We start from the raw sequence: 13,101 nt of genomic DNA on the forward strand, positions 1-13,101 counted from the left end.
GAAGAAAATTACATTCTTTCCTCAGCAGCCATCAGTTGCCAAAAGCTCCTCAACTAGGTGGTGGTGGCAGTGGCGGCTCATGAGCCCCTTCCTCATCCATGCTGGACTTTTGAATGGCTTGATTTTGTGCAGCCTGCTGTGAGTTCCTATGTGCCAAAGCCTTGACATATTCAGAAGATATCACCTCCAGCGCTCCTCCCCCATTCTCCAGCTCTTACATTCTTTGATGCTCCTTGATTCTTGGGAGTACGGAGGTGGATAGAGATATCCTGTTCAGGGCTGAACAGTCATATTCATTTGTTCTGATCACTTTGACTAGTTATAATGAGTGAAAGCAAAGGAAATCTTTGATATAAACATAAGTACTTAGAAGACAGTTTGATAACATGACCATTTAACATAACAACAATTGTATCTTCCCCCTATGTCCTATAACCTCCTGAGCCATGGACTTTTGAACAGATTTGTAGTACAGGTATAAATTTTCCTCCTGTGAATAAGCTTGCCCTCTTGTGGTCTCTAAGGCAATTGCACTCAGGTACACACCCCCACACATAGAACACACTAAATAAAAAAAAAATTAAAAATTCTTAAAATCCAATGGTTAAATTTATCTATCTGAGCCTTAGCTTCCTCAATCATTTATATCTCATGAGGTTATCGGGAGGATTAAGCAGTCTAAAATATGTATATTTACACTGGAACTTGAACTCAGAGCAACAAGAATAAATCAAGGGCTGGGGTTTTGTTTCATGATAGAGTGCATGTCAGTAATGTACAAATCCCAGGTCCCATCACTACTGCTGCAAGAAAAGGAAGACTAAAAATGAATCATAGGTGGTTTACCCTGTGTTGAAAATCAGATAATCATAACTATTTGAAAATTCATGATTTGTCACTAAGTTGAATTGTTTTATAAAATAGATATTTGGAGAAATGTTTAATTCCTTACTCATTTTCCTTTAAGTTTGATTCTATGACTGCTGATTCTTCTAGTGAGTTATTTGGTTATCCAGTTATTACTGTATATGACATCAATGCTAATTTTATATAGGCCCTTCTTGAAGGTTGCTGTGGTGAAGAAGTTATCCACATCAATGAGCATGGAGAGTTCAAATTGGATGTCGAGTCTCATGCTATAATCCAAGATGTTAAGCTGTTGCAGGAACTGTTACTCGACTGGAAGATATGGAATAAGGCAGAGGCATGTGATGTGTACTTTTATTTCATCTGTGTAGTGTGGTAAAGTAATATAGCATTCAATTTGCTTATCCCAATCATTTTAAGTTTGCTGTTCAGAAGCATTACTTGTATGCAAATGTTGTACAGCCATCACCATATTTATCTTCATAGCTTTTTTCATATTATAAAAACAAAACTATACCCATCAAACCTCTTTGCCTCTCCCTCTTAGTGCTCACAACTGCTATGGTATTTGGGGGGTCTTGATACTAACTATTCTTAAATATCTCATATAAATGGAATCATTAATTTGTTTTTATTTGTATTTGTTTCTTTATGGTTAGATTAGTATAGTGCCCTCAGAATTCATACAGAATTCTTGTTCTTCTAAGGTTGAGGAATACTTCAGTGTGAGTGTATGTTATGGTGTCCTGGACCTCTCACCTTCCAAAGGACATTTAAATATAATCATCTTATTTAAATGATTTTTAAAGGACATGAAGTTGTAAGGAGGGGGAGGTGTGTCTGAAAGGAATTGGGGGAGGAGTGTGAATAAGATCAAAATACATTGAATGTATGAAATTATTAAAGAATTAACAAAAATATTTTAAAAACAATCACTAATTATTTTGGAGGAGAGGATGGTTTTGTTGCTTCAATGTAATTATAAATGTATATATTTATAAGCTTATAAATATATAAATTATAATGTTAATTATAAATTAAGTCTGGAGGCTTGTTCACTGTGTGGAGTTTTGAACTGCCTGAAGTAATGATAATCTGAAAGGAATAAATTTTAAGACTTGCATGCCCCAACCCCAACAAATTTAATCTTTAACATAGAGTATGCACAGTGTTAAGTAGTAATGTTTCAAATCTTCTAAGAGGCCCTCAGCATGTTTTCCATAACTGTGCTAATTGGTGCATGTTTATTTTCTCAGCAAGGTGTGTGGGAGACTCTGCTAGCAGCTCTGGAAGTCCTCATCCGGGCAGAGCACCAGCAGCAGCAGTTTAATATTAAGCAGTTGCTGAACGCCCATGTAGTTCATCACTTCCTACTGACTTGTCAGGTTTTACAGGTACTTTTCATGTATCTGCCGAAATATCTCCTGCAGTTACTTCTGTTACTAACCCACTGCTGTGCACATGAAGATTTCACAGGCCTGTCAATGGGGATTTTTTCTGTCTTTTGTCTTACTACTCTGCAGGCCTGTTTTCTTTCAGCTCTTGCCTCCTGATCTTTACACTGTCATCTTGCCTAACTCAAACTACAAAAGAACAACTAGTAAATTTCTGTATGTTTCTTTGTGTTGGAATATAATAATTTTGTGGTTCCTGAACATCAACATTTAGTGATTCCTAACTCATTATATAGCTTTTAAATATCAACTCACACATATGTATGTACACTTTTAATAAATACAATTTATTGTAGGTCTATTTTATATGTTAACTAGCAACATGATAATATATCCAAAATATTATGTTAAAGGTGACACTAGCTTATGTTTCTATGTCTGTGCTGTGATCTGCCTTTCCAAATGTCCTTTTCTCTGGTTGATATATTGAGCTATTTCCCAAGGTTTTGTTTTTGTTTTTAATGTTTGAAACATCCATTGGTCTTGTCAAGTAAGATAAGCCCAGATAAGATGGGATCTAGGGATTTTTATTATCACGTCAGGAGGCTAGTGCCTTTGCTTTTATAGCCTGATGCCTTCACAGTATAGTTGGGTTAAAATTCAGATATGCTGACATGTACGATCTGATGACATGCAGGCCTCTTAGGCCACTAAACCCCTGGTATTCCCCCCACCTCCTCTCGCCACAAATGAGAGGTTCTCCTTCCTTTGGCACATGATTTTTTTTTCCCCCCCCGCTGGATGTTGTTGATCCTGTTCTTTTCATTTGGCCTACGTGTGCTTACCCCTGTGGCTTCTAACCTTTACATTTTTCTATCTCTTTAAACTTGCTCCTGAAAAGAAGCCTGCCCTGATTTTTTCATCTTAATTGGCCCCTTCTGCTTTATACATTTGTTCCCGCTATACATATATGGTATTTTATGTTGTTCATGATATTGCAGTTTATTTCCCTCTGAAATCTTGTAAAAATCAGACATGGGATTTTTGTTATTGCTGCTGTTGACCATCTGTATCAGGCATACATAGGCACTAAATGAATACTTACTTTGAAAAGCATCATATGTACATTTCTTGGCTCCTGTGATACATCAGGTTATTTTCTTCGGAAATATAACACTTTGATTTCTTAGCTTGATGAATATTTTATGTATCACTTATGCTTCTATTTTCCTCTAAATTTGTTTGTTTATTTTAAAATTGATTGCCAATTCGCAGTAAGTTTATATGACCATGTGATAGTCAACTTTTTCAAAGATATTTTCTCTCCCATAATTCTTCTTCAAATGCTTTTAAAACTCGGGTAGTAATTTCTTTTTCTAAAAGGTCTTTTTTTTCACCCTTCATTCAGAAAGTTCATTTACCACATTTTATTAAACATGAATCTTGTGTAAAGTATGTAAAGAAATGAACTTGGTCTTTGCATTTACAATATCTCAGTACCTTTGTGACATTTTGGAAGGAGTAATGAATTTTCAGTACAATGAATCTGAGGCAATTACATTAGTTCCTGAGTATTGTGTACAAGCCTTGAACTAAGGTGATAAAGTATCAAGAGTATAAAGTAGCAAGTATGAAGGAGATTAAAAAGATATCACTTCTAAGGCTAATTCTGTTTTAATAGAGTTGTCAGGAGTCTATATATTATGTTATATTATTGCACACACACACACACACACACATATGAAAACACTAAAAATTGTGAGACTGAAAGAATGGTAGTATCAAAAAAGCGACCAACCCAGGCAGTGGTGGCTCACGCCTTTAGTCCCAGTACTGGAGGCAGAGGCAGTTGGATCTCTGTGAGTTCAAGGCCAGTCTGATCTACAAGAGCTAGTTCCAGAACTAGCTCCAAAGCGACAGAGAAACCCTGCCTTGAAAAACAAAAAACAGAAAACAAACAAACAAACAAAAAAAAGTGACCCAGTTTTATTTTTCATACATACCCTATATCTGGGCTTTCAGCGGTGTACTCGGTGGCAGTAGCTGTGAACACATGACCGGGTTGACAGGGTAGCACTCCCAGGTAAGCAGCCTAGCTAGGATATAATGAAAGCTGAGTTGTTGTTGTTGTTGTTGTTGTTTTCCCTTGGGAAATATCCATTCTCTGAGGTGAAAACAGGCTATAGGAGCTAAAGAAAGAGTAACCAAAGAGAAGAACCAGAAAGGTCAGGAGAGTGGAAGCTGAGGTGAGCAAGGGACAAAGAGATAGCAAAAGGGGCCATGTGATGGAGAAAGCTCACTGATGATGCAAGCAGAAAGCTGGGAAGGTAAAGAGGCATGATTAAAAGAAAGATAGATGACTATAGCAGAAATGTACTCTGAGTTGGAAGTAAGGAGGTATAACTTTTTGTTTTCATTGAACATTTGAGAAACCTTAATAGATTTTGTTCTTAAATCTGAGCTAGTTGGATGACTAAATTATCTCAGAATTAACAACTCCCTTTTTAGTACTCTGATTCAGCAGTACATCAGAATAAATGGAGTGGAGGGTTAACTTTGTATTGTATTTGGACATAGGGTGACAGAAGACAGGGCAGTTTTATATTCTGTGCCCTTAACCAGGAGGTTAATTACCATCCTCTGGGAAGATGGAGTTAAAAGAGAGAAACAAGTTATGTCAGCCTCCATTTTTAGTAATGTAAGACATCCTACCAAGTTCTATAATCTATGCAGTCAATAGTACAGAGCAAAGATTCTGGGGTTTAGGTTATAGTTGAACAATTGTTTGTTTCTTTGTGTGGTTCAGGCTAGTCAAATAACCACTTTAAACCTATATTCTATAAGTGAAAGATAAAACCACTGTAAAAAAATATTTGTGAGAAAGTTGGGGCACGATATATGACTGTAACTAATTTGTTCTATTGTAAGAGGTCCTTCCATATCTAATAATCATAGTGGAGTGATGTTCTAAGAGTGATGCTGATATTAAAAGAAGTAAGCTTTATGCACGAAAAAAATTCCATTTGTAACATTTCTGATTTTGGGATTATAGATACTCATCTATAAAGTCTGTCTAGAGATCCCCCAAATCCAAAATCCTGAAATCGAAAGCTTTTCTTCCAGCTTTTTGAATTATAAGAAGGTTACCCTGCATACAGCTTAGTGTCTGAGACAATGTTCTAAGAGATTCTATTATTTAATTCTTAAAATGATCTTGTTTACTAGCATTAACCTTAGTCATGTAGACAAAGAGACATCATGGCAATGTTAACCTAAGTGTAGGGCCACTTTGCACACTTGGACACTTTAGCTTTTGAGTCCATGCTTGTGAGTTTGCCAGTGTAACTTGACTCACTTAATTAAATTAAGAGGGCTAGAATTAAATTGCCATCACTTTTTATGAATTTTTCATGGCAAGATTACTTGAATTGAGAAGTAGTGCCTCAATTTAATAGTAACTATGGTCATACTAGAGTAGTAAACCAACAAAATTCTGTCTTAAAAATAATATCAGTGAGATGATTCAGCAGATAGGATGCTTGTCATGTAGGCCTGGTGACCTGAATTTGATCCCCAGAACCCATGTAAAGGTACAAGGAGAGAATTATCCACAAAGTTGTCTTCTGACCTCTACATGTGCACCACTCCCCCTACACTAATAGTAATGACAATTATAAAGATTTTTAAAAGACTATCTTGTTTAAATAAAAAATAGTAGTTGATAGTTTTCTAAGTATAAAAAAGTATTTGACTTTAATTTTTCAGGAACACAGAGAAGGACAGCTTACATCCATGCCCCGAGAGGTTTGTAGATCGTTTGTGAAAATCATTGCTGAAGTCCTTGGATCTCCTCCAGATTTGGAATTATTGACAATTATTTTCAATTTCCTGTTAGCTGTACACCCTCCTACTAATACTTACGTTTGTCACAACCCCACAAACTTTTACTTCTCTTTGCACATAGGTGAGTATGGTCATTGTTGGGTCTTAACTGTTTCCGTTCTCTTTTTTCTGCTCACCCACATTTGTTTTGATATTCATTGAATGGTTTCTCTGTGCTGGAAATGACCCTAATTGTATCTTGGGGATAGAAAACAGTGAGTTACAGGATAAACCAAATTGGTCTCTGCCTCCAAGGAGCTTGAATATCAAGAGGAGGGAAGAGGCGTGTATTCAGAAAAGAACAATTAATAGTAGGTAACCTAACCAGCTTCTTTAAAATTGCAGAGGTAAAATTTGGTAAGAAAGTAAGTAAGGGTGAAACTATGAGAGAGCTAGGTAGTAAATCAAAAATGGAAATCTGGTTGTACAAGAATCATTTAAAGAAGTGTAATAAATAAAATGAATGATCATCAATAAAACTTTAAATGAATTTATAAAACATCACTTCATGTTAGGTTAGCTTAGCACACTTAGTGAAGAAAGTACCGCACAAGATTCTAGAATCAGAATATTCAAAGATTAGTAAAATGTTTCCTTTCTTAAGGGGCTTACATCTGGTAGAGGGGACAAAGAAATGAACTGATAGTTATACTAGGCTTGTGGACAGCACAGAGATAGGAAGCCATTGTTTATGTGGATGTATGTGTGTTTTTTCTGGTAGCATAGAGCAGGGACTGGGGGACTGGGGGATATTCCTGAAGGAAAGGTGTTTGTTTTTTGTTTAGAGTCTAATAGAAATGAGGAAAGAGCAATGGGAATGGTATTCTAGACAAGACTGACAAGGAACCTAGAGGCTGGTGTTACTAAAAGTAAGAGACACAATATGCTGGTTGGTTTTATGTCAACTGACACGAACTAGAGTCATCAGAGAGGAAGGAACCTCAACTGAGAAAATGTCTCCATAAGATCCCACTGTAGGCAGCAGCAGAGTGACTCAGCAGAAGATCCTGCTTTAGGCTTTGGGTCATTTTCTTAAATTTGTGATTGTGGGTGGTGCCATGTCTGGGTTGGTGGCCCTGGGTTCTATAAGAAAGCAGGCTAAGCAAGCTACATATGGCAAGCCAGTAAGCAGTACCCCTCCATCGTCTCTGCATCAGTTCCTGCCTTCAGGTTCCTGTCCTGCTTGAGTTCCTGTCCCGACTTCCTTCAGTAATGAACAGTGATATGGAAGTATAAGCTAGATAAATCCTTTCCTCCCCAAGTTGCTTTGGTCATGATGTTTCATTACAGCAATAGTAGTCCTAACTGAGGCACAAATAGAGAGGCCTGGCAGACATCGAGGTTCTTAAACACAAGAAGCTTGAGTTTATCTAAGGTATTAAAGCAACAGGAAACGTCTGGGGTGTGTTAAGTCATGCTGATATTTGTCAGAATTCTGGTACTCGGAAGATCTTAGGATACATAAGACATCTATCAATTATGTCTTAGAAAGCTATGATACTAATCCAGGGGGGGAGATGATTGAATGGAAAATGGTCATGAAGGATAGCAGGTGTACAGGTAGTTCCAACTCTCCACAGGGAATGAGTGGGAAATTTAAAAAAAAAAGAAAGAAAACGCCAAGGTGGAAAAAAATTTCAAAGTATGAAGCTAAAAAGGATGATTAAACTGAGAGTCTTACTTAGGATTCATAAAATAAAAGACAAGGGTTGGAGAGATGGCTTAGTGGCTAAGAAGACTTGCTGCTCTTCCAGAGGACCTAAGTTCAGTTTCCAGAACCCACTACTACCTATAACTCTAGCTCCAGGAGATCTGATACCTTCTTCTGAAATTTGGAAGCACAAGATAAACATGTGGCAGTCACACATATATCCACATAAATTCAAATAAAAATAAATCAAATATATAGGAATAAGTAAACAGTCTATTTGGAGAGATCACAATTATATATGAAAGGGTAGTGATAAAATGTGAAACCTCAGAAATAATTGTTAATATACTTGGAGTTCAGAGAATGTAGAAGTTAATGTAGATTATAATAGTCAATAGCCACAGAATCTATAGTGAGAAATTGTAGAATGAATCCTTACATACTAACTATATTGACAGTATGAATCAGGCCTTATTTGTTTCTATTTGAACATTTTTTTGCCCAAATTCATGTTTAATGACTTATGTTTAAAGGTTACTTTTGTTTTATCCTATTTTAAATTTTCCTATCTCAAAACCAATTCCAGATGGCAAGATCTTTCAGGAGAAAGTGCAGTCAATCATGTACCTGCGGCATTCTAGCAGTGGAGGGCAATCTTTCCCCAGCCCTGGATTTCTGGTAATAAGTCCGTCTGCCTTTACTGCATCACAGTCTGAAGGTAATAATAGCAAAGATTAAACTGCAGATTATTTTATCTCAGTTATAACAATCATAAACAGTCAATATGTGCATGTTGTAACTGTATGCTATAACCTGATATCCAGCCAAAGTATGTTTAATGAATTTAGTTTTATTTGGCAAAACTGATTGGACTTAGTACATTTTGTGTACACACACACACACACACACACACACACACATGACATAGGTGTTGGGTCCAGGGGGGTCGCGCAAAGATGAGAACACCACCAAGTCTAATAAACCAGAAGCAAACTTTATTCCAGAAACCAGATCCTAGGAAAACCAGAAGCAAACTTAAAAATAAAAAAAAAAAAAATCAAAACACCGCGGGGCACAGAAGCTTATCAGCTAGCTGAGACCACAGCCAGAAATGGTGTTTGTTAGGCTGTGGCAAACGGCTGCTTTTTGAACCTACTTTTTATAGCAGGGGCACCAGGCATTATCCCTGATCAAAAGAATTTTACAACCTTGCCCTGACCCTTGGGTTGGTCAGCGGAGACCCTAGGGAGGGGAGTGAGTGCTAATGTCTAGGAGGAATTTGGAATTAACTGGTTTCTGGGCTGAGAATTTAGGAGGAAAAACCTTTTACACTGTTTTCAGGTAAATCTTCAGATACTGACTGTCATACTTTATAATCTCCATTATCAGAGCTCATTAATTAAACCTTTTTATTTATCCACTATCTCCTGGTACCTCCGGGTGTAAACTGAGGTCATGCCTCTCCTCTGGTGGTGCCAGTTTCCCATAACAGAGACAGTGTCTGACCCAGAGGTCACATATCTCTGTCTCCTAAAGGTTAAACTCAGTTCACATCTACTGTTTATTAAGGATGGTCAGGACACTGCTCTTAATTTGTAGAGAGACACTCTGGCCTTGTAAATAAAACAGCCAGTTGTAAAATGACCTATGCTTCCCAAGCATCTGAGAAAATAGCTCACTGTGAATGAATGATCCTTGATCTGCTGAGAAAGCTGCTGATAGTCTGTTCTCATTCTCCTAGACTTATAACTTTATATTTCTTTATTTCTATATTTTTATTTTCTTATGCCTGGACTCTTCAATAGGAGTGAATGAGGAATATGGGAGAAGGGACCCAGAAGGAGTTGCAGGGGTTGGGGTGAGATTTAGCCAAAATAAAATTTAAAAAAATCCATTTTCCAACCTCTGGTATCAGTACTTTACACTTAGTCTAATAACATACCTAGTACAGGTCTCTGGAGGACCCCAAAATAGATGAGGCTCATGTTGTCTTACCATTGCATTATATGTCCTCTTACCATAATCATTTGTATTTCATTAAGCTTCTGATTTGCTTTCCAGTTTTCCTCAAATATATTGGTTGTCTTGTTCTTTTCTTTGCCAGAGAGCTCACTTGTTAGGTTCACTGTCCCCTTTGTTATGTGGAAGCCCAAAAATGTGAACCTATTTTCACCTTGTCTGATGGTCAGAGAATTTGGAGTTTACTGAAGATTGATGACAACAAAAAAACTATATATCCTGATTCAGGGTGTGGTTACTTGGTTCTTTTGACATTAAGATGGCCCATACAGGTAGACCCACCCCACCCTGACAGATGATCAGGATATACAAGCATACTTTTGCTCCTTCTTTTGTAATAGGAGGTTACCTGGGGAGTCCCTGCTTTCAGGATACTCAGTCTAGGGTGGCTTCACTATCTAAACAACAGAATGCTAATGACTTGATGTCTCAGTGTTGAAGCAATTAAGTGTTCAAGTTATCCTTTGTATCATGTTAAAGAAGTCTTTTGTTGCCTTCTTCCCCCTTTTGTATTGCGGTATGAAAGCATATGAAAAATTAAACACAGTCGATTCACTGGAACTTCCTCCCAGTACTATCCTATGTTTTCTGTTTTGTTCGTGTCTTCGTCCTCTTTACTATTTTTCTAATCTCCATGCCCCTTACCCTGGCAAGAGTTATTTTTGTCGAGGCTGATTTCCTACAAATAGCACCCAATGTGGGTTGTTCTCCAACACTGTTAGTATCTCTCTTCAGTATGACCTGATTATGACGGCTTCCGAGCACTTCTAGAGCTCTAGTGCTCTGTACCATTCTGTCTGGGATGTCAATTTTCAGTTACCTACATGACTCTTGATTTCAGATGCAGTTGTACCCCCCTTTTTTCTAGGTCTTTTGAACAGAATTTTTAAAGCAGCTTTAGCCCTTTATCAAGAAATGTAGGAGGCCGTTTGTTTTCCCATCCGCCCAGACTCCCGAAATAACCACACAGAAACTGTATTAATTAAGTCACTGCTTTTCCCATTAGCACTAGCTTCTTATTGGCTAACACTTACATCTTAATTTAACCCATTTCTAGTAATCTGTGTATTGTCACGTGGCTGTGGCTTACCTGGTAAAGTTCCTTCTGGCTCCAGCAGGCTTCTCTCTCACTGCACGTTCTTTCTCCCAACATTCCATTTAGTTTTTCCCACTTTGCTCTACCCTGCCCTATTAACAGGCCAAGACAGTTTCTTTATTCACCAATGGTATTCACAGCATACAGAGGGGAATCCTACATCATAGAAACAGCATCCTCTGGGAGTTTGTGGTAGCTAGAAGAGGAGGCAGTCATCCTTTTGAACTGCTCTAACAGCCTCCTGTCTCTGTCTCCTGTGACATTGCCCCAGTTCCCGGTGCTTCTACTGTATTTGTGCAGCCTTATTCCCGTTAGCCAGAAACTGCAGCAGTTTCCTTGATGCTATCTTTGGTCTCTTAGCCTGTGGCTGTTGACTTGAAAAACTCAACTATGGCTCCCAGCCAACCAGCTTCTCTGCCAAACACTAGAGCAAGCTTTAAATGCTTGCCCCATCATTACTTGTGTGCTCAGAATTAATTCCCATTTCACTCTCCATAGAATGTCTTAAGTCTTTAAGCTCATAGTAATTTCTTATCTTCATAATTACTTTTAACAGACTATCCCTGTCTTTATAGAAAACACAGTATGTGTAGATTTCCTGGTTATGAATTGGCCCTACATGTTTCCCTTTCCCAGCAGCTGTCTTCTTCATGCTGGTTATGGCTCTTATTGTCAGGACAACCTTGTCTTCTTCTGTAGCTCTACTACAATTATCTATTAAGTCTTAGAGGCAAAGTAGAATTTTGGAAAAGAAAGACAAGGTATATGGATGTTATTTTCCAAAACATTTCAGTTATTCTCTAGTTCATTTTATGGTCATTTATTATAATATTTTAAAGCCATGTTTTAATTATTTTCATCTAGTATTTTGTAGGAATTGTCTTTTTAAAAATTCTATTGGTTTGAAACATTTTCAAATATAGTCATACCCTACTTTTTTGCTTCATTATTTGAACAGTCTTTTGGCAACTTTAGCCTGCTAGCCAAAATCAAGAATTACCAGGAAAGAGTTCCAAGCTGTGTATCTCTTTTGTTGGCACAACGCTTTGCCTCTAAAACAGTTCTTTCAGGAACTATGTACTCTACCACACTTATAAAACTTGAACATACATACAAGCACCTGATTATCTCACTCAGACACTGTGTTTGACACTCTCCTGTATTCTGGAAGAATAGGTGTCGGCCAGAGCCTGAGAGTGTGAATTCTTAGCTATTGGACTATGGCTGCTGCTCCATTGTTGCTAGTTCATGGTCAAATATTGGGAAATCTGTGCTTTTATCCTGTGCTCTTGTCATAAAGGATTTTTCTGGTCTCCTGAAATAGTGTTAGAACTATTAAATTGGAGTGCTATGAAGAGAGATGATTACTTCTCATTAGTAAGTAACTGCAGAAATAGGAAAGAGAACAGTCTGAGGGCCATTTTTGTAATGTCAAGTACTACCTTTTATTAAGCACCTGTTAACAGTCCAGGCACTGTATTAAGTACATCACACTCATGACTTCTCTTCATCCTTAAAAACACCCTGCAGAGTAGATATTCTGAACATTCATCATACATTTGCAGAAACTACCACTGTAGTAATGAAGTGGTTTACCTATGGCCACTGAACTAACATAACTTTTATTTGAATCAGTCCTGTCTTATTGTAAAGCCTGAACTCTTTCTTCTTTGTCATGTTATATCCTGTGACTGATGGCCTAAGTAAATTAAATCACTCTGATTCACTGCAACTGAACTCATTAATCCTAATGACTTCAAGTCATGCCATCAATATTGTATTTTATTAAGAAAACAGGAAAAGACATATTTTTGAAAGCTTAACAAAATGTGGTTAAAAGAAAAATAGTTTTTTGCCAGGTGGTGGTGACGCATGTCTTTAATCCCAGCACTTGGGAGGCAGAGGCAGGTGAATCTCTGTCAGTTTGAGGCCAGCCTGGTCTACAAGAGCTAGTTCCGAGACAGGCTCCAAAGGTACAGAGAAAGCCTACCTCAAAAACTAAAATTTAAAAAAAAAAGGAAAGAAAGGAAAAAGAAAAGAAAGATAGTTTTGGCATGTGTGAATTTCAAGTACTTTTTGGTCTATGAAAATTTCCCTTTATAGATTTTTTTAATAGTGCAAGGCAGGTGGTCTGTTCCATGGTTGTGACTTACAGAAGAAAAGTGGTGCTGTTGAATAGATTTTTAAGTACT

General features: G+C 37.4%; 1 protein-coding gene across 1 annotated transcript in view; it reads left to right on the top strand.

Annotated features, from left to right (window-relative positions):
- The window catches only part of Lyst (lysosomal trafficking regulator), a 154,363-nt gene that overhangs the window by 72,998 nt on the left and 68,264 nt on the right, over nt 1-13,101 (top strand). The window contains exons 20-23 of the mRNA XM_048460925.3: nt 1,055-1,204; nt 2,124-2,261; nt 6,027-6,225; nt 8,381-8,512. Of these exons, the coding sequence (XP_048316882.3) occupies nt 1,055-1,204; nt 2,124-2,261; nt 6,027-6,225; nt 8,381-8,512 (619 nt within the window). The remainder of the gene's footprint in view (nt 1-1,054; nt 1,205-2,123; nt 2,262-6,026; nt 6,226-8,380; nt 8,513-13,101) is intronic.

The sequence above is a fragment of the Myodes glareolus genome, chromosome 14, assembly GCF_982192425.1.
Source record: "Myodes glareolus chromosome 14, mMyoGla1.1, whole genome shotgun sequence".
Lineage (NCBI taxonomy): Eukaryota > Metazoa > Chordata > Mammalia > Rodentia > Cricetidae > Myodes > Myodes glareolus.